Consider the following 26,231-nt stretch of genomic DNA (forward strand, 5'->3'; position numbering starts at 1 on the left):
CTAGTTTTTATTCCCTGTATTACGGGGGTTGTTTAAATTTTTTGTTTCTAATATTATGAATTTATTTTAGTTTATTTATTGTAAAAAGTTAATAATATACTCGAACCTATTTTGATTAATTTATGCTGGGTTATGTTCATTTTTAATGAAACGTTGAATGAATTATCTACTTAATTTTTATATTTATTCGTTTATATTTATTTGTTATAATTTGGATATTATTTTGTGAAACTTTTCATTTAGGTAAACTTAAAAGAAAAAAGAATCGCTAATGGAACTAAATCCTTATTGAGAATTTAAATTAAGGTTTGATTATGGAGTTTGTTTTACATTTTACGTTTCTAATATTTATATATCTTTTTTGTATTTTAACTTTATTTATTGTAAGGAAGTTAATAATATACTTAGCGTTTGATGATGAAAGGGTTTCACAAATAAATGGAACGTCATAACCAGTTTAAAAGCTATATGGGTTTGATGAGACCCATGACCCGCTTATTTTTTTACAATAAAACTGTTTCATAACTATAAATAATATCTTTTTTTAAAATCTGATATTAATTTTTGTATATCAAATATTTGGTGAGATTAATTTGTAATATATGAGATGTTATATAACCCGTTTAATGACTATCTAAGTTTGGTAAAACCCATACCCGTGAATTCGGGTCAAATGCATGAGAAACCACCATTCCCAAATAAAGCAATCTAATGGCTTGAAAAAAATAGGGAGATTTCATTTATATTTACGGGGGTTGTTTTATATTATTTGTTTATAATATTTATTTATTTTCTGAATTTTTATGTTTTTACTGTATGAAAGTTAATAATATACTTATGGTTTGATGATAAATTGTTTCAAAAATAAATGAGATGTTATAACCTGGTTTAAAAGTTATATGGGTTTGATGAGACCCAAGACCCGTTTATTTACTATAAAATTGGTATTTTAATTATAAATAATATATTTCTTTTTTCAAAAAAGTCAAATATTAATTTTTAGTATATCATTTATAGGATTTTTAAATCAAATATTTGGTAATTGGTAAGATTGGATTTTAATTTAATGAGATGTTATAACCCGTTTACAAAATATCTAGGTTTGATGAGATCCATACCCATGAATTCAGGCCAAATGCAATAGAAGGCTCCATTTAAAAATCAAACAAATCTGGTGACTTCAAAAAAAGGAGGAGCGGCCATATCACGACACGTATGATTTTTATGTTTTCGTTTATATATATTATAGACAACTATTTGATTAAATATATATTACAAAGGATTTTAAAATTATATTGTAGAGTACCCATATTTTTAAATTACTTTTTTTGTAATTAAGTACAGAAAGCTGTGATAAACTTGAATTGAATCGAAACAAATTCTGATCCAATCACGTATTTAAAAAGATTCTTTAAATCCAAACAAAACGTATATATTTAATTCTATAAACTTTTAATAAATGTATGTATTTTCTGCTATAAATATGTACTTATTGTTATGTAGTTACATAAATCCAAACTAAAAACAGCCTAATCCCCTGACCCTTATCATTTATATAAATGACTAGCACCCACTCCTCGGAGGGCTGTAAGCAGCTGCATGTGGCCGTGTTTCCATGGCTTGCTTTCGGTCACATCCTCCCTTTCCTCGAACTCTCCAAATTTATAGCCCGAAAGGGTCACAAAGTCTCTTTTCTCTCCACCACCAGAAACATACAACGTCTCCCTGCTTCCCACCTCCCACAGCTCATAAATCTTGTTAAACTCACACATCCACGTGTTCAAGAGCTTCCAGAAAATGCAGAGTCGACCATGGACGTTCGCACTATTGATGTTCATTACCTCAAGAGAGCTTTCGACGGTCTTCAGCCAGATGTCACTCGGTTTCTAGAGGAAGAGTCTCCGGATAGGATTATTTATGATTTTGCTCCCTACTGGTTGCCATCCGTCGCGGCCGGCCTTGGAATCTCAGGTGCCTTCTTCTCGATTCTCTCTACATGGCTCATCGCTTCTTTGGGACAGTCGTCCGACCGCATGATAAATGGTATAGACAAACGAATAACAATTGAGGATTTCTTAACACCGCGGAAGTGGATTCCCTTCCCAAGCAAAGTATGCTATCGGAAGCATGAGGCCGATTGGTTGATGACCAACTTTTCAGTTAATGCTTCTGACGAGGTTTCAGATACATATTGTTTGGGGATGGGTTTGAAGGGATCTGATTGTTTGTTTATAAGACATTTTTATGAATTCGAACCCCAATGGCTAACCCTTTTAGAGAAGCTACATCAGCTACCAGTGGTTCCCGTGGGATTAATGCCACCCGAAACACCAACCCACCCGAAACATGGGTGACAATCAAGAAGTGGCTCGACGGTCAACAAAAAGGTCAAGTGGTGTATGTGGCGTTAGGAAGCGAGTTTATGGTGAGCAAAACGCAGCTGGTTGAGTTAGCTTTGGGACTCGAGCTCTCCGGGTTGCCATTCTTTTGGGCTCTCAGAAAACCTGCGGGTTCTACTACCCAAGACTCGAATGAGTTGCCAGCTGGGTTCTTGGAACGAACTCGTGACCGTGGTGTGGTGCGGACGAGTTGGGTGCCTCAGTTACAAATACTGAGTCATGAATCAGTGTGTGGTTTCTTAACTCACTGTGGTTGGAGTTCCATTGTGGAAGGGCTAATGTTCGGTCACCCTCTAATAATGCTACCGATTTCGGGGGAGCAAGCTCTGAATTCTCGAGTACTCGAGGACAAACAAGTGGGAATCGTGATACCAAGAAACGAGGAAGATGGCTTCTTCACCAAGGAGTCGGTGGCCGCATCGCTTAGATCGGTTATAGTCAATGGTGAACGGAAGATCTACAAGGTGAATGCAATGGAGTTGAGTCATATATTTGGCTATACTAAACTGCAGAAAAAGTATTTCGATGACTTCATTGATTATTTAGAAAAGAAGAGGCGTGTGGTGGCATGATCAAATGTTTTTTGGAATTACAAGTATTTTGTTTTGCATGTATGAAATACTTAGTTTGCTATGTTGATTCAGTGTTTCGTAGTCTCGTTGTCAATAAAGATACATGTGCTTAAAGACCTAAAGTGGTGGTATGTGGATTGTGAGACAGCAGAGGCGGTGATGGAAGACGAGAATGAACAAGAGCTCCTAAGAGTTTACGATCCGATGCATTTGGTAAAATTATCGCAAGCTGATCTGCAGGTGCTTAATGAGAAGAAAATCTTTTATATTCCTGCTTGGAAGGACGAAGCGAGGAAGTATCAAAGAGTTGTGTCAGTTTGTGTTAGAGAAGGAGTGCGTGCGTGAAGATACAAGATTGAAGATTACAAGACAAGTGCTTAAAGATCAAGATATGAAGCTACTGCCAAGGGGGAGTCTGTTGGTGCATAATGTCAGTAGTTCATAGTCTAGTGTCTGTAATCGAGTCTGTAATGTTTAATTATGTTTTGTATGTTTAAGCGAAGTTACTGACAAGTTCGCTTAACAGGCGAACTTGTTAGTCAAGCGAAGTTATGGACAACTTCGCCTGAACATGCCAGGCGAAGTTGTCGTGTATTTATATACCTAGCTTACGGCTTGGTTTGTAATGGTTGTTTAAGTTCGTGTCAGTAGTTCGAGTTCATTGTAACGTGAGGACGAGAGTCTGTAACAGTGATATTACATCACGTGTTTGAGTTATAATATATAACGTGTGTTCGTGTGATTCGTGTTCTATACTCGTAACGATCTACGCAGGGATTCCGCACCTGAGTAGACCGAGATATCTCGTGCGATCCGTCCAGGGAACCTACAGGATTAAACCCAACAAACTGGGGACAAGCCCATAAAATATATTGGGGACAAGCCCATGTAACTGGGGACAAGCCCAAAAACTGCGACAAGCCCGTACCGGTGTTAAACTGGGGACAAGCCCAAATTGGGGACTTGCCCAAAGATGCAGATGTTAACGGGGATTTGCCCAAACGTAAGTGATGTGAAAACGCCAAAACCTTAGCTAACATAAAAATGCTAGAAACTTTTGTCTTGAGATAACATGAAAATGTTATAAAACGGTGGTAGGTACGTCTACCATAAATCGTAAGATCCTCCATATAGCCGAAGACAACGAAATTGTCAGCCACGTATAGTGAACTGGTCCCGCTGCCCCGGACTATACGTTGGATAACGTGCGCTCCAGGCGAGAGTGTAGAAACTCTAATTTATAAGAAAGGTGAAAACCTTCGAACCTTGGAAGATATGACCATCGGGGGTTACACCTTAATCGTGGGCTAAGCCAAAGGACACAATAGTGTACCTTAAGTGTGAGGGAGAGGTGACCAACCTCTTAATCATTGAACCCTTCATAGAAATCTGCATTGTTACTTAAAGATTGGGAAAACAAACGTTAAGAATATATTCTCATTAAATCAACAAGAATCTGAAAGGAATAAGTGATTAGATAGATATTACCAATTTTAGGATCCTTGATCCTTTAGTAATATTTGATCCCTTGAGGATGCTTGACCCTGATTAGAAAAAGTATTTCTTGAGATGGATAGCATTCCACGCTCTTGTTAACTTGTTTCCTTCCATAGTGAGCAAGTGATATGCTCCCTTTCCTGCCTCTGATTCTATCAGATATGGACCTTCCCATTTGGGTGCTAGCTTTCCATCTGCCAGATTGGTTGTATTCTGGAAGGCTTTCCTCAAGACTAAATCTCCTTCTTGAAATCTTCAGATCTTTATACTCTTATTGTATATACCCCACATACCATTTGTTGATATGTTGCCATTCTGATTTTGGCTAGGTCTCTGAGTTCTTCAACAATATCCAAGTCTTCGAGAAGGATTCCATTATTAGCTTAAGGATCATAGATGCTTGTTCTGGCTGTCAGAACCACCATCTCCGTAGGGATAGCAGCCTCTGATCCAAATACCAATGAGAAAGGTGTTTGGCCCGTTGAAATCTTTGGTGTTGTCATGTCGGCCCAAAGAACATATGATATCTCTTCAACCCACTTGCCTTTCTTGGATCCCAGTTTCTTCTTCAAGTTTTTGATGATAATTTTGTTATTTGATTATGCTTGGCCATTAGCTTTAGCTTGAGGGTGCACTGGAGTAGAGGTAATCATCTTGATGGCCTAACTGCCACAAATATTAGTGGTTCTTTTCCCGATAAACTGGGAACCGTTGTCACATATAATTTCTGAAGGGGTACTAAATCTAGTAATAATATCTCTTTTAATGAAAGATATCACCTCTTTTTCGCGTACTTGAACAAAAGCTTCTACTTCTATCCACTTTGAAAAGTAATCTGTCATCGCAGGCATGAATACTTTACCTCCTGGTGCTTTAGGTAGCTTACCCACGATATCCATGCCCCACTTCATGAAAGGCCATGATGAGGATATAGGATACATAGGTTCTGCTGGTTGATGTAGGATGTTTTCATGCCTTTGGCAAGCATCACACTTCTTTAAGTACTCCGTTGCATCTCTCTTCATAGTTGGCCAATAGTAACCATTTCTTAGAATTCTAGAAAATAGGGCTCTGCCTCCAGTGTGGTTGTCACAGTCACCTTCATGAAAGTCATTAAGTACTTCTTGGATTTCAGGATCTTCGATCTGCAAGAGATTTTCTATATAGGATATCACAAAATAAAATGTATTGTGATACCTTAAGTTTGAAGGATTTGGGATTCTCCGTCGTGGGAATCTCTCCATCTTGAATGAATTTCTTGATTGGGAGGATCTAAGATCCTTGATTATTCGAGGATAATGGATCCAAAAGCACAATCTCTTTGCTAGTCGTTATCTCCCCAACTTCTTGTTCTCCTATTGCTGGTGAGAGTATATGGATGATTGGGATCTTCATATATTCTGGAATCTTCAAGGATGAAGCTAAATTTGCCAAGGCATCTGCCCCAGCACTCTCTTCCCTTGGTACCTGTATAATACTAAAAAATTCGAAGGATTTTGCTAATTACTTCACAATATCTAGATATTTGATTAATTTTTCTCCTTTAACAGCATATGAGCCATTAAAGTGGTTAGCTATCAATAACGAATCTATCTATACTTGAATGATACCTGATCCTCATGTGTTTAGCTAATTGCAAACCTGTGATCAGAGCTTCATACTCTGCTTCATTATTCGTCTCTTGAATTCACATGCTATAGACTGGGGTATTATGTCCCCCTGTGGAGATTTCAGTAGGATACCTAATCTTGTTCCTCTTATGTTGGAAGCTCCATCTGTGAAGAGGATCCAAGGATCCTTAGTTTCTTCCAGTTGTTGAACCTCCAAGTCAGCTTCCTTTTGCATGTCACTACTGAAATCAGCTACAAAGTCTGCTAATGCTTGTGACTTGATGGCTGTTATGGGCACATACTGAATATCATACGCACTCAGCTTCACAGCCCATTTGGCCATTCTCCATGACAACTCCGGCTTTCTAAGCACATTCTTAACAGGATAATTAGTTCTCAAAATAATAGTATGTGTCTCAAAGTAATGTCTTAATTTAGTAGAAGCCAAAATAAGTGCAAGAATTAATTTTTCTAAATGAGAATACCTCACTTTAGCATCTAGAAGACTTTTACTCACATAATAAACCGGATGTTGTTCACCTTCGTGGTCCTTCACAAGGACTACGCTTACTGCATTCCCTGAGATGGCTAAGTACAAGTATAAGGATTCTCCATCCACAGGCTTCATCAAAGCTGGTGCTGAGGATAAGTAATCTGAAGAAACATGGATCTACTCCCCACTAATGGGTCCTAGATCCAATGAATCAACAGGGTAGGATACGGTTAACTGCCAATTACGATATGAACCCAATTGCCCAAAGTCCAGTGACGAATACCTGCAAAACAGACACCGTGAGCTCGTTACGGCAAGGACAAGTGGGGGGGTCTTCCCGTAACCACCCTCCGACGTGAGAATAAGTACAATTCTGACGAAAATAATGCACTTAAGTAAATTGAAAGAGTACCGTGGGAGTGAATGAATACCTCATGATGATTGAGAGGGTATTTATAGCCGAAGGGGGAGGGAAGGTGATTGGGCTAGCTGTCCCTTTAGAAGATGCTCTAATAACCACCTGGACACGTGTCCTCATATGATAGGTTCAGCTTATACATTGCATGTGCATGTATAACAACCTAGACACGCGTCCTTCTGATATTGGTTAAGGGGTAATATTAGCCATGTGCATGGTTATAACGGCCTTGCCAGGTGTCACTGGTTGATTGGCCGGAGGATCACGTATTTCCCAAGAAAGCATCTTGGCAAATCTTCTAGAAAGTAATTAGTTATTGACAGCTGTCCCTGAGCATTACCTCGTAGTCATTTACGCGGAAGGGTATTCCTTCTTGCGGATGACTTTTGAGGGTGCAAGGATGCTTCTGCATGTGCCATGAGAGTGCTTCTTCCTCAAATGATTTATGCGAATGGTTCTTATGTCCCGCGGGTGCCTTATGAGGGACTTCTAGTTAACCCGCGTGACGTGGCGATCATTCATTGGGGCCGTTTTTCTCTCTCCACTGTTCTCATCCCTTCGCATTAATTGCGGTGAGTATAAATAGAGGGAGTTAACTTCTTTTTGAAGTTTTATCGCCTTTGATTTCTGAATACTAACTTGCTTTCTTTCTCTGAAACTTTCGATCTTTCTTTTCTTTGAAATAATCCAAGCATTTCACCAATTGTTTTCTGTAATGGCGACTGTTCAATCTGAAGTTGATGAGATAGAGGTCCAATGGGACCTGGATGAGTACCAGAAGCTTATTACGACCTATGGTATTCCGCAGGAATGGGAACCAGAGTTTCCATCTGCCAACTCTATTGCCAGCTTTCCACCTCCTGGGAAGATGGCTTTGTATGCCGACTATTTTGATCGTGGGAATTTTCGCCTTCCCATCACAAAGATTTTTCAACGAGTGATCAAGGGTTTGGGATTCACTTATCTCAGCTTCACCCCCGTTCCGTCATGCGAATTCGTCATTTCGAGTTTGTATGTATGGCACATGAGATAGTGCCCCGACTGGATCGGTTCGTTGTCTTCAATAAGATGGCAAACTGAAATGGGTAGTTTACTTGCCATAGTTTGCTTGATAGAGTTATCGGCAATGTAACTGAGGAGACTTCCAAGGATTGGAAGAAAAAATTCTTCTGGATTTCTGAGGACGTGGTACCGGACACCATAGTCCGTCGTGCTCCCAACGACGCTCTTATTGATATTACTCCCGCTGACCATGAGAAGCGCGACTGGTTCCGCAAGCTAACTTTTTCACCAACGTCGATGCGGGCACTTCCTGAGGAAGCCCTTATATGGGCGGGTATGAGCCGCTTGTGGCCTTCTCCTTTCATGGAGCCTGTTTTCATTGACCTAGATGGCCGTAATTTTTGCTGCTTTGTTCCTCTTCCTTTCCATTTTTAAGGCTCTATTGTTGATGTTTGCGTTTGTTTTCAGGTTTTGGATCAATGTTGAATGCCCTGGATGATGGAAAGGGCTGCGTGGGTTGGACCGTTCGCGATGCAAAGGATACGCCTATCCTTGAAAAGACTGCTAAATATTTTCTCTTCCCAGTCAAAGTGCGTGCCGAACTAGTTGTCTCGGAGGCTATCTTCGAATCAGGTGCGTACATCCTGAACCCTCCGCCTCTTAACGCGTTGACCTCCGACGGGACAATCGTTATTTTAAGTGATGATTCTGCCATCCTTGAGGAGGAAAGCTCAGATGATGCCTCTGAAATTTAATCTGTCTCACATTTGCTGGCAGAACTTTACAGGAAAAGACCTTTCCATGTTTCCCAGGCAAGTGACGCAGGCACCAGTTCTACGGACGCCGGGAAAGGACCGAAGACGAAGAAGCACCGGACACATCATCCAAGGAAGCCGCCACCGCCCAGCCTTGAAGAGCGTATGGGGACGGTGACTGGTGAGATCTTGCTTGTTAACTTTTTATTATGTTTTGAAAATGAGATCTAACTATGATTTTCTTATGCAGATCCGTCCATTGCTGAAGGTCATGTAGTTGATAGGCTACCAACGCCGACACCGAATGTTGAAAAACAACCGTCTCCTCCTCCGGAGAAGGAGGCGGATAAATCTGCTACCCCTCATACTGAAACAACCGTGGAGGGGTCCAACGTTCAGCCGGTGACTACCGAATCCCTGGATTATCTTTTCCAGGGTGGGGATGCCACTGGTTTTCAAGATGATAATCCTGAAGTCACTGCAGAGGGCTTCAGGATTAATGAATCTCCCCCGCGATCTGCTCCTCAATTTTATTCTACCTCCTCGCCTTTTACGTTGGGCAGAGGAGGTGATTTTTTATTCGGACCATCTGTCCATGAGGCTGGAGGAGGTTCCTCGCAAGGTGCCCCACAACAGTCTTCCTCTACTCTCGTTCGTCTTGGAACCTCAAGTTCTTAATTTTTCGGGAACGTGCAGTTTGGGGGGGGGGGACTATGACTTGTTTGTCCCGCCTTGGGACATTGTCAATGGGTCTCGGGTTTCGAATTCCAAGACCTGCATGAGTTTTGTTGAACATTGCATGCCATCTGCTGAAATGGCGTATCAACAAACTCGCTCTCACCAAGAACTTCATACTGATTTGTCCGTTTCTTTGACTAACAGCTTAGCCTGTTGTCAAGAAATCTTACGAGAGTGGCGAACAATGGGTGGGAAGCTGGGTGCAGCTTCTGAAGCTGTTAAGGCTGCAGAAAAGGATGCTGCAGTGCAACGCCAAGCAGCGAGTGCAGCTAGGTGGAAGCAAGTCGACGCCGAGGCTGCACTCAAACAAGAGAAAGAGCGAAGTGTTGCTGCTGCTTAGGGTTGGAAGGAAGCCTGCGAGAGGTCTAACGCCACTCTTGAGGCTGCCCGGGCTGAAACTCAAAGAAAGAAGGACGATTAGGCGAAGGCACAGGATGAAATGTCCCGCCAAGGCGTCCGGATCCAGGAGCTCGAGGCTGAATTGAAGCTGCAGAAAGAGCATTCCGAGTTGAAAGATAAAACTGCTGCGGAGATGCAGTCTGCGTACGATTCTTTACTGCAGTCTCGTACTGAAGCAGAGGCTCGAGCTGCAAATGAATTACATGGGCTTCGTGCCCGGGCGGAGCGTGCTGAACAAGAAAGGCAATATTTCCTCAACCGTGGCCTTGACTCTGTAAGAGTTTCTCATATGTTGTTTTATCTGTGCACTTCGAGTATTGTCTGCTAACGTGTCCCTTATGTTTTGTTGTTAGGTCATCCGTCATGTCAAGAAGAGTACGGAGCTTACTGACTGCTTTATGTACTTGACAACTGCTTCGGAAGGCGTTGGCCGGGTAAAGGGCTTTAATGAAGGGTTGGCATTTGCCCAGTTCGGACAATCTATTGAGAGCCACCCGCTTTATGCCTTGACGTGAAGCAAGAATTGGATATGTAGGTAAAAGAGTACGATGATCTGATCTTTCCGCTGCAACATATGCTTCCGGAGTTTTCCTTGACTGAGGATGGCGTGAAGCAGTTAAGAGTCTATATAGATGATGAATTTGAGGATGACGAATCCGAGGATACATCCTAAAATGCCCCAGAAGACACCTCGGCTCCCGACCCATAGGATAGATTTAGAAGTTAAGATTTTGTAATTTCTTTCCACATTCTTGTAATCACTTTGGACATTCTTGTAAATTTTGAACTTGTGTAAGTTGGATAGTATTGGTGACGTGGCAGTGAGAGAATTTTAAGCGGTGGCTGACAAGATGTGTATAACGCCTTTATACAGCCTGTCACGCTTTTTCGAATCTCCCGCCTGACGTGTCAATCATCCCATGGTTCGCATTTTCTCTTTCCTCTGTCAGTCAGACAGTCGCATTAACTGCGATGGGTATAAATAAGTCCTTGATGTCTTCAACCCATTCTTATTACTTTCATATTTTCTCCTTCGATCACATTAGAGAACTTTGCTTTCTTACATTCGTCTTTACATTCTATTCCAATGGTTGGCCAAAAGAAAAATCCTCCTGCTATTCATGAGGTCGGATGTGACATTAAAGATAAGGATTTCCAAGACGTTAAAAACGTATACGGCTTTCCACCGGAATGGGAAGCCGAACGCCGGTCGAAAGGGGCATTAGCGACAGCCCCTCCGGCGAAGAAGATGGTTGTTTATCTTTATCATTTTACTACGGGTAACTTCCGGTTACTCGTGACGAAGTTCGTTCGGTCGGTTATGAAGGCTTATGGGCTTCACTTATCCCAAATTCTCGTTTGGGATATTAAGAATTCGACACTTCGAATTCTGCTGCCAATCCCATAACTACGACCCATCTGTCAATATGTTTGCCATATTTTATAAAATGACGTATCGTGACGGATGGTACGGTTTCGCCACCACCGGGAAAGGTCCGATTGGCTTCGAGTGGCTCCGGAGCATCCACGGGTGGAAGTCCAAGTTCTTTTGGATTCGAGAGGACGTCATTCCATTTACAATGGCCCGACGGAAATCGGAAGACGCAGCCCCCGAGATCCCGGCCATTGAGTATGAGGGTCATAAGTGGTTTGACACTTTGACCCAAACACCGACAGCCATGCGCCATATTCACGAAGGGGTGATGGATATGCAAAGATGAACCGGCGGTGGCCATTTCCTACTTTGGACCCCTATTATGAGAGCACTGACGGAGGTAAATTTTGACTTGTATCAATCCGGATTTTTCATTCTCTTATTTTAACATTCACCAATTGCATATGAAGGTACAATTTTTCCACTCTGTTGGATAAGGTGGGGGGCATGATGGTACGCCGCCCCATCACACATCATGACGTGCCTTTTTTGGAGCGCACGCGGAGTAACTTCCTTTTCTCCACCACACTTACTCCGGAGCCTGTTGTCTCCGAGGCAATGTATGCTCAAGGTGAGGAGTTTGTCAAAAAGTGTGAAGGTATTCTTCAACCTCGACCTATAGCTGCTGCTACTTCGAGCGGGGTGATAGTACTTCTTTAGTCTAGCGAAGAGTCGTTACTCTGCGAAGGAGGGTTATCAATTGGTGCTACTAATCCTTCACTTTCGACTCTAGGTTTGACCCACAAGCAAGATTCGAAGGCCACCACCGATCCATCAACAGGTGAGGAAGGTGGTCCTCAATCCGTTGAGGGCGAACCTCAGGTTACGGAAGTGGGTGCTTCAAAGGCTATTGGCAAGCGGAAAACACAGCCTTCCGATGCTGCCCCTTCCAAGAAGAAGAAGGAGAAGGCTAACGTTCTGGACTTGGGAGCTCGCCTTCGAGAGCTTTCTGCCCAAGACGTTTCTAAGGGTAAGTTTTGAACTCTCATGATTATACTTGGACTTACTGCTTTTTGGTGACCTTAAAAGTTTTTCTTTGAAAATTTTCCAGGTTTCAAGAGTTCAGTTGCTGCACAACTTCCGACTCCACCAACCTCACCATTAAACACTGTTCAAGATCCGATCAATTTATCGGATACTTCTCCTATCAGGGAGAATGAGGTTGGTGGGTCCGAGCATCTCTGCACATCTCCACCCCATCATGAGCATCACTTCCGAAATCAAGGTGGGGTTAGTGTGTTTAAATATGGGGGGCAGGCTTCTTCATCTCAAGTGGATGAGGATACTGCCCCGCACAATCCTCGTTGGTTGTTGCGCTGGAACTCAGTGTTGAGCGACGCAGACGTATGCCATGGATATCTGCAGGAAAGTATCCCTTCCGCCGAGAGGGAGCGACAACATCGTCGCATTCGCCAGGAACTACTGGACTCAAATTATTATCACATGGCGAACACTGTTTCCACCAACCAAGAGATACGCCGGGATTGGTTGGCTATGAACGAAGAGCTAGATGAAACCAAACTTAAGTTACTTGACGCCAAAAAAGAAGCTCTTAAGGCGCTGACTGAAGCTCGGGACAGTCATCGAGCCATGGAGGCGGGAGAAAGCTGAACGCCTTGTCGCTTAGGAAGCTAAGGTTGTTTTCCAGAAGCAGCTGGATGAAAAAGCTGAGCTAATAAAAACCCTTTAGGCTGACTCAGTGGCCAAGGACAAGCGCTTATCCGACCTTAACGCCAAGAATCGAGACCATGCTCTAAAATGTGCTGGTCACAAGATGGGCCTTATCCGGGCTCAGGCGGATAAGAAGTGGCTTTTAACAATGACAATACCTAAGGTATCGAATCTTTTGGGTTAATACAAGTAATTCGGACTTATGTGTGCTCACCCATGTTTATATAACTTAACAGGTTATCACTGACGTTTGAAACAGTGACGATATCGGGAATTGCGTAGCAGTGCTCCTTCGTGCTTCCGAGCAGGCAGGCCGACAGATGGGCTTTGAAGAAGGTTACAAATTCGGTTCTGAGGGCCGTCTCCCGGAGGAGTATGTGTTGGCCGGCAAGGACACTACTTCTATTCTCATTAAGAAAACCAAAGATTTTGACACTCTGAAGTTTTCCCTTTTCGATCATATATCGGAAGTTGCGGATAAGGTGCTGTTGGATCTTGATGAGGAGGAAGAAGAAGAAGCCAATAATACTGCGGAAGGAGAAGATGTCGCCCCGTAGATGTATATATGCTTTTCTTTGTAAATTTTCCTTCTTTTGTAATCTCTTTTGATCAATAATAAGAAGTCTTGTTTTCTTTCGATGCACTTTGTCTTATGTATTATAAGATAAGTGTTTCTCCGGAACTTCGTTTTTGTCAATAAAAGATTACAACTTATCAAAATAACATGAAACTAGCGCAAGATTCTTCATATATTGGGTATAAGCCTTCTTACAATAAAGGAAATTACATAACTTGCTAATCTATGTGGGCACGCAGGCCAAAAGAAAAGAACAAATAAAGTTGCTATATATAGCATTTCTTCAATTGTGTTGCGTTCCAAGTTCGAGGGATATCAGTGCCGTCTAATTTTTCCAACTTGTAGGCGCCTTTAGATAATACTTGTTTGAATTTATAAGGTCCCTCCCAAGTTGGGGCTAATTTGCCCTTAGGCTCCTGACCGGAAGCCTCGTTATTGCGGAAGACAAAGTCTCCCGCATCGAACTCGCATTTCTAGATCCGTGAGTTGTAATACTTCTGAAGCTATCGCTTATAATTGTGCTCGCGGATCGATGCTAATTCTCTTTTTTCTTCAAGTAAATCGAGATTCATCCTGAGTTTGTGATCATTATCATCAATTAACCGAACCCTCGCGGATGGAATCCCGATTTCTGCCGGGATCATGGCTTCGGTGCCATAGGTTAGACTAAACAGCGTCTCCGAGTTACTAGAGTTTTTCTGGGTGCGGAAGGCCCAAAGTACATGGGGCAATTCGTCAACCCAACCCGTCCGTTTAGTTCCTAACCTTGCCTTGATCCCTTCTTTGATAGTTCGGTTGGTATTTTCGACCTGACCGTTTGCTTGCAGATGAGCTACAGATGTGAATACTTGGATGACTTGAAGTTCTTTCAACCATTCTTGTAGTCCGCTGTCAGCAAATTGGGTCCCGTTGTCAATTACCAGTTCTTGCGGAAAACCAAACCGGCAAATGATAAATTCCCAAAGGAATTTTTTCACGCTTGATGCCGTTATTGATGCAACTGGTTTGGCTTCCACCCACTTGGTGAAGTAATCAATGGCCACTATCAAGAATTTGACTCGTCCCGGGACTTCTGGGAAAGGTCCCATAATGTCAATAGCCCATTTCTGGAACGGCCAGGCAGATGTTACCGGAATCAGCTTGTTTTTGGGGCGCAGAGTATTGGGGGCATGACGCTGGCAAGAATCACACTTTCTGATTTCTTGCACAGCGTCCAAATGCATGCCAGGCCAGTAGTACCTGGCGTTCATGATATTCACAACTGTCATTCTTGGTCCCGCTTGTAACCTGCAAATGCCTTCGTGAATTTCTCGAATCAGGTAATTTGCGTCTTCCACGTTTACACAACGTAGTAGCGGACCAAGGAATGATCTCCGGTACAAAATTCCATCAGTGACCTGGTAATTCAAAGCTTTGTGCTTAATCTTCCGAGCCTCGGCCTTTCCCGCTGGAAGTGCTCCAGAAGACAAGTAAGCTTTAATTGGCGTCATCCAAGATTCGACGCCTGTTTGGATTACCAGGACTTGATTTTTTGGAACGGATGGATGATCTAGAACTTCGACACGAATATCTTTGGCAAAATGCTCAAAATTCGTTGAAGCCAGTTTGCTAAGAGCGTCCGCCGATTTGTTCTCACTCCTTTTGATGTGAACAACACTAAAGGAAGAGAATTGGCGAATCAAGACCCTCGCTTGTGATAGATATGATGCCATGACGTCATTTTTGGCTTCGTACGTTCCATTAATCTGTCCCGCAATTAGCATTGAATCCACCCGTGCTTCCAAGTGTTTCACCCCAAGCTTTTTCACTATCCGCAGGCCTGCCAGGAAGGCTTCATATTCCGCCTCATTATTAGTAATTTTAAAGTCTAACTTGATGGCGTATGTAAATTCATTCCCCTCAGGGTTGACTAGACTTAAGTTCGCACCTGACCCTTCACTGCTAGAAGCTTCTTCCGTGAACAATGACCAAACTTGCCCTTGTTCCAGAGGTGCTTGGGGTTGTTGTTCGATTAGACATTCTTGTTCTTTGTGATGTGGGACTTCTGTGACGAAGTCCGCCAGCACTTGCCCTTTGATTGCCAGTCTTGGTTAATACTCTTTCGAGTGTTCACCTAATTCGATAGCCCATTTTGCCAATCTTCCGGATAATTCAGGCTTACTCAACACGTTCTTGAGTTTGTATCCGGTTAACACATTGATGGGATGACCTTGGAAATATCTGTGGAGCCGACGGGCTACGTACACTAATGCCAAGACCAACTTTTCCAACGTCGAATATCTTGTTTCTGGATCTGACAATGTTCTGTTGACGTAATAGATCGGAGTTTGAACGTTTTTCCTATATGTCAGTAAAACAGCCCCCAAGGCAATGTCAGATGCCGACAAATATAATGTTAATGGTTCACCCGCATGAGGAGCTGTCAACGTGGGTAATTCCATTAAACATTTCTTGACTTCCTGGAATGCTTGCTCGGCTTCCGGAGTCCATTTGAATTGTGCCTTTTTGAGACAGTTTCTCAATGTTGAGATGAACGGGTAAGATTTAGCAGCATGGTTTGCCAGAAACCTGTTTAATGCTACCAATCTTCCGTTAAGTGTTTGAACTTCTTTGAGGGATGCGGGGAATGGCATGCGGGCTACTGCTTGTATCTTGTCTGGATTAGCATTAAAACCTGTGTCTGTCACAATTACTCCAAGGAACTTTCCTTCCTCCATTCCGAAGGAACATTTTGCCTGATTCAGCTTCATGTTGATGCTTCTCAGTGTTTCAAAAGTTTCCTCTATGTCCCTCAACATTTGATCCTCTTCGGTGCTTTTGATCACTAGATCGTCCATATAGACTTCAAGGTTTCGACTGATCATCAGTCTTTGATATGTGGCCCCCGCATTCTTTAACCCGAAAGGCATCATTCTATAGCAAAATGTTCCTTGATCGGTGCGGAATGCTGTCTTGTCCTCATCACCAGCTTGCATATGAATCTGGTGATAACCCTTGTAAGCATCGAGGAAGCATTTGAATTTAAATGGGGCCACAGCGTCTACTTTTAAATCAATTTCTGGAAGTGGGTAACAATATTTCGGACATGCTTTGTTTAGATCTTTGTAATTTATGCACATCCTCCATGTTCCGTTGCTTTTCGGGACAATCACTGGGTTGGCCACCCATGTTTGGTACTTGATTTCCCAATAATTCCGGCGTGAAGAAGATCTTGCACTTGCTCGCTCATGGCCTTCGTTTGTTCCGGGCCCATCTTTTGCTTCTTTTGCACAATTGGGGTGATTAGTGGATTCACCTTCAACTTGTGCTCCGAAATGCTCCGCGGGACACCGGTCATGTCCGCGGGCTGCCATGCGAAAGCGTCAATGTTCTTCATCAATAATTGCTTTAGAAAGGTTCAGACAATTTCAGAAATAACCGGACCAATTATTACGGTTTGGTAAGTAAATTTCTTGTTAAGAATCCATTTCTCTGGTTCAGTCCTCTGATTTTGTCTTGGAACCTTACTTGGCTTCAAACTTTCGGTGGTGAAGCAATGTCGGTTAACATGGATTATTGCTACAGCAGTACGAGTCGGAACCCCTACCGCTCCATGAGCTGTGGACGGACGGGCATTGAAGTCACCAATTGCTTCTCGTCCGAGAATAATGTCATGTTTGGAAGTTGCTGGTAAGACTAAAAATTCGACTTCCTCAGTTCTTGAGTGGACTCCGTCACTAAGTGTGACCAGGAATGTAATGACACCCCGCGGGTGCATTATTTCCCCACCAAACCCAGAAACAGGTGCATGAATAGGTTGTAACCTCTATTTATCATCTTCCTCAAGTTGTTCGAAGCACTGTTCATACATATTGTCGGATGTACTACAAGTGTCGAAGAACACTTATTGTGACTGATAATGCCCGAATAGAGCAGTAATTATTAGAGGATTCTTATTGCATGGTCCTCCTCTAATACGTGGAAAAATGACTGGCTCATTTTTCCATTCCTCATCCGCAAACTCTTTCCTTTTACCACTGATCTGTTGGCCTCCCTGAATCATGTGGATGTTCAGATCTTTTATTTGCCTTTTGGCCGGGCACTGGTTATCCTTTGCGAGAGGTTTACCAGGCCCTGGTCGTACACTCTTGACCAAATGATCCAACTTTCCATTCTTTACAGCTGCCTCTATTTCATTCCTTAGGGCCACACACTCGTTTGTATTGTGCCCTATATCATTGTGGTATGTGCAATGCTTTTTGTTATCGAGGAATGATTTCCTTGGTAACGGTTGAGGCTTGCGGAAAGTCAAATTCTCAGTTGTGAGGATCTCGGAGGGAGTTTTTGACAACTGAGTCCAATTGCTGTTAGAAGACCGTGTTGGAAAGTTACGCTTGTTCTTGTTGCCAATCAACGATCTCGCATCGAACTGCTTTGGTTGTTCTGTGGTCGGTTGCAACCTTGACCAGATTGTTCCTTTAGCTTGTTTATTTGGTCTTGGAGTCTGGAACTCGACCCTTGGTAATTGCTTCTGGCGGCTGGACCCCAGTGTTTTTTCGGTTCTTGCAAATAACTTAGCCGCTGTCATGATTTCATCCCAGGATTCGGGCATTCCGTCCTTTCTGGTTAGTGTGCAGATCAAGGCATCACTATGGACATTCTTGCGGAACGCCCCCCCCCCCCCTCCCCCCGCAGCATATCTTCACTAACCCCTCCAATGTTAAGGCTCTCGTTATTAAAACGAGTAATGAAGTCCTTAATGGATTCATTATTTCGCCTTTCAACATCTAGTATTTCCGAAGGATTACGTGTATGCTTTGTTTGTTGGCTAAAATGTTGGGAGAATTTTTCTACAAAGTCCTTCCAACTCTTAATGTGTCCGTATGGTAATTTTTCAAACCACTCTCGTGCAGCTCCAGTAAATGTCAATGCGAACATGTGACACCAGTATGGAAGAGTCCAACCGCTGACTCCTCCAACTGCTTCAAACCTCAGTAGGTGATCACTGGGATCCGACATCCCGTTTTAACAGATGTTGGGATTTTTGCATTTATCGGGAACGGAGCTTTCGCAATGCTTGCAATAAATTTTGACTTCTCAGCAAAAGATTATGGGCGATACGGTTTAGAGAAATCGTGTTCAGCGTTGCTGTAGTATTCTGCATTGCAGACAGGTGGACGCGGACGACTAACCCCTACATAAGACGGGAGCCGACTGTCCCCGCTGTAATAACTGTCCTCAGGGCGGTATGTTGAATCGTGACCGTCCAACTCTTCCTCGTAAGATGGCACGCGCATGTTGATACGAGGAAGGGGACGTAACCTTCGCGCATAACTTAAATTCGGTTCCCTTTGCTGACTATACTGAATATGACTACCCCTTATCGGAGGAGAAATAGATCTCCTAGGAGGGTCGTCATAATTCAGAGAACTAGCATGAAAGCGTTCATTCCGTACCCTACGTTCGTTTTCAGCAGCCATATTTTTCCTGCTGGACACGAAACCACTCATCCGGAGACAAGAGTCCCTCAGATCTGTAGCTTGCCGCACGAGTTCTCACCGGGGCTGAATCACCGGAATTTTCCTCAAGGTCCAATTCTGAATGAGTCCGGCGATTATCTCTCATAATTCGCCCGAGATCTCCCAAATTGGAACCTCTCGGAGCTGTGACTCCTCCTAAATCGTTATGAGTAGGACCAGTTGGTGTTACGATATTTATAGTACCCATTGGAACAACGTCTGCCAGTGGAATGAAATGTCTTCGAGTTGTTGAACCACCCAAGGTAAAACCTCCGGGTGTCACAACATCATCCTGATCACCAGGAGCAGGGTTCTGAGCAAACAACGACGTCGCTCCTTCACGTGTTTCTAAATTAGTAACACGTGAATTCTGTCCGAGAGTCCCCGTCGGCCCTTCAGGAATTTGGCTCATATCGTAACTTGAAAACAAATGAATTGTTGTTCTAACAAAAACACGGATGACGCCAATGAAGAAACACGGATCTACTCCCCACTAATGGGTCCTAGATCTAATGAGTCAACAGGGTAACTTTGAGTGCAGCCTCATGCCTCTCCGTCCACTCGAACTTTTTATTTTTTCTGAGGATATGGCAGAAGTATTTGCATTTCTCCGAGGATCTGGAAATGAATCTGTTAAGAGCAGCTATTCTTCCTGTCGGCCTCTGGACATCTTTAGCATTCACAGGAGACTTTAAGTTGATGATGGCTTCTATCTGCTCGGGCCTCGCTTCTATCCCTCTTTTGGTCACCATATAACCTAGAAACTTTCCAGCCTTAACACCAAAATGGAATTTTGATGGTTTCAGTTCCATGTTATACTTGTCAAGGATATTGAATGCTTCTTCCAAGTCTTTAAGGTGGTCTTCAGCCTTCTTCGACTTTACTACCATGTCATCTATGTAGACTTCCATAGTTTTGCCTAACTGATCCTTGAACATCATGTTGACCAATATTTTATATGTTGCCCCTTCATTTCTTAGTCCGAACGGCGTAGCAATATAACAGTATATGCCGGTAGGAGTCATGAATGTTGTATCCTCCTGATCAGATGGTTCCATCTGAATTTGTTGAAATCCAGAGGAAGCATCCATAAAGGTAAGCATATTATGTTCTGCCGTTGCGTCCACCATGGAGTCTATATGTGGTAACGGGAAAGGATCCTTGGGGCATGCCTTGTTTAAATCAGTAAAATCGACACACACCCTCCACTTTCCATTCTTTTTAGAAACAACAACCACATTAGCCAACCATTGAGGATACTTAACCTCTCTGATCATGCCGACTTTAAGAAGTTTTTCAACTTCTTCTTGTATGATCGTGTTTCTTTCAGGAGCGAATTTCCTTCGCTTCTGATGGACTGGTTTAACAGATAAATCAAGGCCCAACTTGTAAGTAACTACCTCCTTAGAAATAACTGTCATGTCCGAATGTCTGAAGGCAAACGTAGACTTTCTTCGCTTTAGGAAGGATATTATATCCTCCTCGATCCCATTAGGGATACTGGATCCTATGAACACCTTCACATCTGGATCTTCGGGATCTAAAGATACTTCTTTTATGTCTTGCTCTCGAGCTTCTAGCACGTCCCTAGGATGCTGCTGTGGTTGCTATGCTATTGTCTGTTTAGCTGTTGGCTTCAAGGATGAAGAATAATAATTCTTGGCTTCGACCTGGTCACCATCTATCCATACTACCCCACAAGGAGTTGGTATTTTGGGACACTGATGGTAAGTAGAGGCCACAACCTTCATTCCATGTATCCAAGGCCTACCTAGAATAACGTTGCAACAAGAAAGATTGTCAATAACACAAAACTTTTGGTAAGAGTTTAACCCTTCGATGTATATTGGGAGTTTGATGTCCCCCAATGTTTTCTTGGTTTCACCACTGAAACCTACTAGCATCGACGTTCTCGGGATGATTTCCGAGTCTGGAATGTTCATTTTCTGCAGTACGTCATGCTGGATGATATTGACCGAACTTCCACCGTCTACTAGGATCCTGCATACATAGTGGTTAGCAATAAATAAGGTTACAATCAAACCGTCATTGTGAGGATCCTGGATGCTTGTGTTATTTTCTTCATCAAAGAAGATCCTTCTGTCAGTCGTCAACGTAGTGGATATGACTGGTCGTTCCCCGTTCTTCAATTTGGTTTCTTTGGCGATTCTTTGTGCTGCAGAGTACGAAGTACCGCATATATCTGAGCCACCGGAGATGAAGTTGATTATCTGTGCGTCTGGTGGGGGCGGAGTTGCTTTTAGTGGGAGCTCTTCAGGATCCTGGATCCTGGACTTCTTTCTTCCCAGGATCTCTTTGAAGTGGCCCTTGCTTAGGAGGTATCCAATTTCCCTCCTTAAACCAATACAATCGCCAGTCAAATGGCCGAAGTCCTCATGGAATGCACACCATTTGGACATGACTTTGAAGGCTTTTGTTTTCTCGTTTCTCCGAGGCCACCTTGCGTTCTCCCCTAGATCCTTCATGGCGCAAATTAAACCATGAGTATCCACTGAGAAGCAATATTCTGAGATGCTTGGGTAATCTTCACTATCGTCATCTCCTTCTTCAACAACTAGGACATTTTGGTTGTTGAGTAGGGCATTGAGTTGTTGTTCCTGAATGAGGATCCTTGCTTCTTGTCAGGAGATTCTTGCTTTGTTTGAGCCTCTAATTGTTCATGGATCCTCTTGTCATCTTCTAACCGTATGAATCTGAGCGCCCTGTTTCTGACTTCATCTAGAGTCCTGCATGGAGTCATCACAAGATCATCATAAAAGGGGGAGCCCCTTTGAAGTCCCATCTTGAATGCTTCAACAGCAGTAGCCATATCAAGATTAGGGATTTCAAAGGCTTCCCTGCCAGACCTTGTAACGAAATCCCTAAGGGATTCATCATAAGGCTGGACAACTCGGTATAAATCACTAGTTAACTTTTCAAATTTCCTACTACAAGAAAACTGACTGTTGAACAAGTTAACTAAATGAAAAAATGAAGTATTAGCAGCCATTTAAGTGCGGATCCTGTTAGCGTGGATCTGAAACCCTTGCATAGAGAAGCTTCCTTGAGTTTTTCAGGGATTGGATTTATATCTATCCTTTCTCTGTATTGAGCCACGTGCTCTTCGGGATCAGTTGTTCCATCGTATACCTTCATGTTGGGGGTCTGAAATCGCTTTAGGATTTCAGCATCACAAATAAGTGGAGCAAATCTGGACAACTTATGGCTCCCTTCTGGTATTTCAGGGATCGGTCGGACCACCACTGGCATGATGGATATCATATACTTAAGCTTCTGCAGTTCCTTAGCCATAGCTTGGTTGATACCTGCACCCTGCATAGAACCAAGATTAGCATATAAGGATATCTTCTACAAGAGTTGGTCCACCAGAAGCAATGGTCTGCATGGGAATTATATCTCCTTCGTGGACCTCGGAGGACCGTTGATGTTGAACTTCTAAGGGTCCTTGATTCTGGAAGAAGGATCCTTGAGGCTGGGAGTTGTAGGATCCTTGATGATACAACCCAGAGGATCCTGGTTGAAGGATTGATGATCCTTTCTGGAAGATCGAGGATCCCTGAATCTGCTGATCCGTCGGCCCTGGATTAAGGATGGATGGTCCTTGTTGAAGGAACGAGGATCCTCAAGTCTGTTAACCCATGGACCCCTGTTGAAGGATAGATGATCCTGGCTGAAATAATGAGGATCCTTGAGTCTGTTGACCCATGGAACCCTGTTGAAGGATAGATGATCCTTGCGTGAATTGAGCCAAGGATCCTGGAGTGGTGAACTCCAGCATCCTAGGAACCAAAGGAGTTTAATCCTCCAGTGGCCTCTTGCTCTTTTTGAGATCTTCTATCTCACGAAGTATCTTTTGGTTGGTCTTGTTCTGCTGCTCTATATATGCCTTAACCTGCAAAAACATAGAGGAAGCATCATTGTTAGAGTTTACCACCGGAGTGGCAGCAATGGTTTCCGAGCTCTAGAAGACTGGTAGTTGTGTCTTGTTTCCAGCGGTGGTAGACCTTGGTGCTACTGCTAGTGGAGGAGGCATCAGTGGTAAGGTTCTTGATGAGAGAGAAACCAAAGATGGCATGGATGTTGAAGTAGAAGATTGTTGAGAGGCCATTGTTGGTGATATGCGTATGAAAAGTTGAATATTGATAGGGTATTTTCTAGATTATAGCACCAATTGCCCCACGGTGGGCGCCAAATTGTTTTGGTCAAAATTTAGTTTAAAGATAACGTGACCAAATTAGTATAGTGAGGTCTAGTGCTAATATAACAATGTTGAGTATATAAACGAAATAAGGATGAACACCATGATTTGTTGCGAGGAAAAAACCTAGATCTTTAGCAGATCGTCGGCAAAAAAACCCCTGGTGGTGACAAATCGTCTATCACCACTTTATTAATATCAAAATCGTGTTACAAATGGTGGAGTTTATGATCAAAGATTACACATAATCTAAGTGTATGTGATCTGCTTTGAGTGTTCTTGACACAGTGTTTGTGAATGTAAGCAGTGAGTAAACAAATGTATGCGTGTGTCCTTAGCTTTGATCATAACCTCGGTATATAACAAGTAAAATAACAACTAACAAACAAGCCCTACAAATCCACCATTTCCCCACTATCTTCAACCACGACTTTTGACCACGTGCTTGACAAGTTCAATAGCGAGAATTCAGGTGGAACAAGTCTTGTAGCCGTAGGACATATTAATTAACAAACAACACACAAGAAATAATTGTTAATAATACCAACTACTGAGGATCCTTGATCCTGACGCAGCTATGGAGCTCTTCAGAATGATAGCTGATCCAGACACGTCATCAAGAATAACATATCCTCAGTACTTAATTATTTGTGGCTCAACATATGCTATATAAGGACAAGATTGTAAATAACCATGACGTGTTAATTATGGAATTTAATTATAATACATATATCATTCCTTATAACCCGGTCAAACACATTAAATTCGTATTTAATATTAACATAAACACACTAATCCGTATAAACACACTAATCCGACTGTAACATTAACTACATATTCATACTTTCAAAAAGACACCAATTTCAAATCTAACATAAACACACCAGTTTCAGATATTTGGGTGTATGAGGGGAACGCTTTTTTATTACTGATTGCGTCGAAAACTCAGTAAATATGACTGGAGAAAGTGGTGATGACCGGAAAAGGAAGAATGGTGGTGGTTAACGGTGGTTCATAGTGGATGGTGGTGTTTTGTGGTAGGTTATAGAAGTGTTTTCTCTCTCACATGTGACTAATTAATTTGATTGTTTATTTCCAAATTTAATATAACACAGTAGACGATAATGCCCATGGAGTGTTATAAAATAAGTACAAAAATAGAACACATCTAAGAAAAACACTACAGTGAACCACAACTATTGGATCATCAGATCCAATGCTCCAGATCTCTTCCTACACTTCCTGAAAACACATTACTTTTTAGTATAACGTCACCCTACACACACACACACACACATATATATATATACATATAAGATATTTGTAAAACCGAACAACGACGAGAAACGTCAATAATGATGTTCGGGTTTTAATAAAATAATGTGCGTTTATTATTAGCATATACTTATAATACATACATATACATATATATATACACACACACGAAAACTTGTAACGAGATTAGTTGACGAGAAACGTTGTCTTTAAAGGTGTCGGTTTTTATAGTAATATGTTTATTAGATACTAAATATTGGTTATAATGTATTTATAAACATTTAAAACCAATTAAAATCATAAAAAAAAATAAAAGACCACAAAACTAGGTTGATGGACTCGAACCCGCGCCACTGACCGGCTCAAAGAGTTAACACACTCTCACAACCAACTGGGCAGGGGTTAGAGATGGTCAAAAAAACCGGTTGGGGAACCGGTTTGCCGGTTTAAACCGGAAACCGGTTTTTACGAAAACCGGTTTTTTAAAAACCGGTTTGACCGGTTTACAAACCGCCGGTTCGTATTTCGGTTACAAGTTTTAGATCCAAAACCGGTTAACAAACCGGTTAATGAAAAAACCGGTTTTTTTTAATAACCGGTTATGGAAAAACCGGTTAACCGGTTTATAAAAAAACCGGTTTTTGACCGTTGTGGAAAACCGGTTAACCGGTTTCTCCATAACCGGTTAACCGGTTAAAAACCGGTTTTTGACCGTTGTATAACGGCTATATGGCCGTTTTTTTTTTTTGACCGTTTTTTTTTTTTTTTTACCATTTTACCCCCACAAACATCTATATATAGTTTAGGTTGGGTATTGGTTAGATCACACTCGATTATACAACTCCAAACGCTCTAAACGTTTATTTCATACGCGATTATTTTGTTATCTCACGCTCAATTATACCACATTACCACTCCATACGCTCTTATTTCGTAGTCGATTATCATGGCCTCCCAAAGTGCTGCTTCATCCGTCAACATGGGTGCCTCGAACACGGGAGAAACGGTCGTTCGGGTCATCCCCACGAAACGAAACCATGATGTTTGGCAACATTTCGACCTATGCAAAATGTCTAACGGTAGCCAAAAAGCTCGATGCAAACATTGTTTGAAGTTTTATGGCAAAGATGCAAACTCCACTTTAAAAGCGCATGTACAAAGGCCCTTTTGCAAGGCCTTGAAGGACGAATCGGGAAGTAGTTCGCAGCCGGAGATGACGAATCAAGGAGCGGTGTTTACGTACGACCTTGAAGCGGTACGTCAAAAGTTTTCAAACTTTGTGATTCAACAAACACTTCCTTTCAACCACTTCGACAACCCTCAATTCACGGAGATGATGCAAAAGTATGTTCAACCACGCTACCAACACGTAAGTCGTTCGACCCTTAGAAGAGATTGTCTTAAAGCATGGAAAAACGCTAAATCCGAACTAATTTCATACTTTTCAAACTTACAAACTGGTGTAAACTTAACAACGGATGTGTGGTCGGTACCTCATGGTTCGCCCGACTCATACATTTGTGTGACGGCTCATTGGGTTGACCCCGAGTCGTGGCAAATGATGAAACGAACCGTTGCGTTTCAATTGTTTGATTACCCGCACACGGGTAGAAATATTTTTAAACTCTTGGATAAAGTCATTCGACAATACAAGATTGAACATAAAATCTTTC

At 42.3% G+C, this 26,231-nt stretch overlaps 1 protein-coding gene and 1 pseudogene across 1 annotated transcript; one reads left to right on the forward strand and one right to left on the reverse strand.

Moving 5' to 3' along the window:
* Positions 1-1,439: 1,439 nt before the first annotated feature.
* Positions 1,440-3,054, forward strand: LOC143587821 (UDP-glycosyltransferase 91D2 pseudogene; annotated as a pseudogene).
* Positions 3,055-13,693: 10,639 nt separating this feature from the next.
* On the reverse strand, positions 13,694-17,323 carry LOC143587819 (uncharacterized). The gene is made up of 5 exons (XM_077068998.1): positions 17,000-17,323; positions 16,744-16,912; positions 16,079-16,624; positions 14,697-15,397; positions 13,694-13,753 (listed from the first exon to the last, which is right to left on the reverse strand). The coding sequence occupies exons 1-5, from the start codon at positions 17,321-17,323 to the stop codon at positions 13,694-13,696; spliced, it is 1,800 nt and encodes a 599-aa protein (XP_076925113.1).
* Positions 17,324-26,231: the final 8,908 nt, after the last annotated feature.

Source organism: Bidens hawaiensis, unplaced genomic scaffold (assembly GCF_021521415.1).
Source record: "Bidens hawaiensis isolate Kalapana, Puna unplaced genomic scaffold, B.hawaiensis_p1.1 tig00035897_1, whole genome shotgun sequence".
In the NCBI taxonomy this organism is placed as follows: Eukaryota; Viridiplantae; Streptophyta; class Magnoliopsida; order Asterales; family Asteraceae; genus Bidens; species Bidens hawaiensis.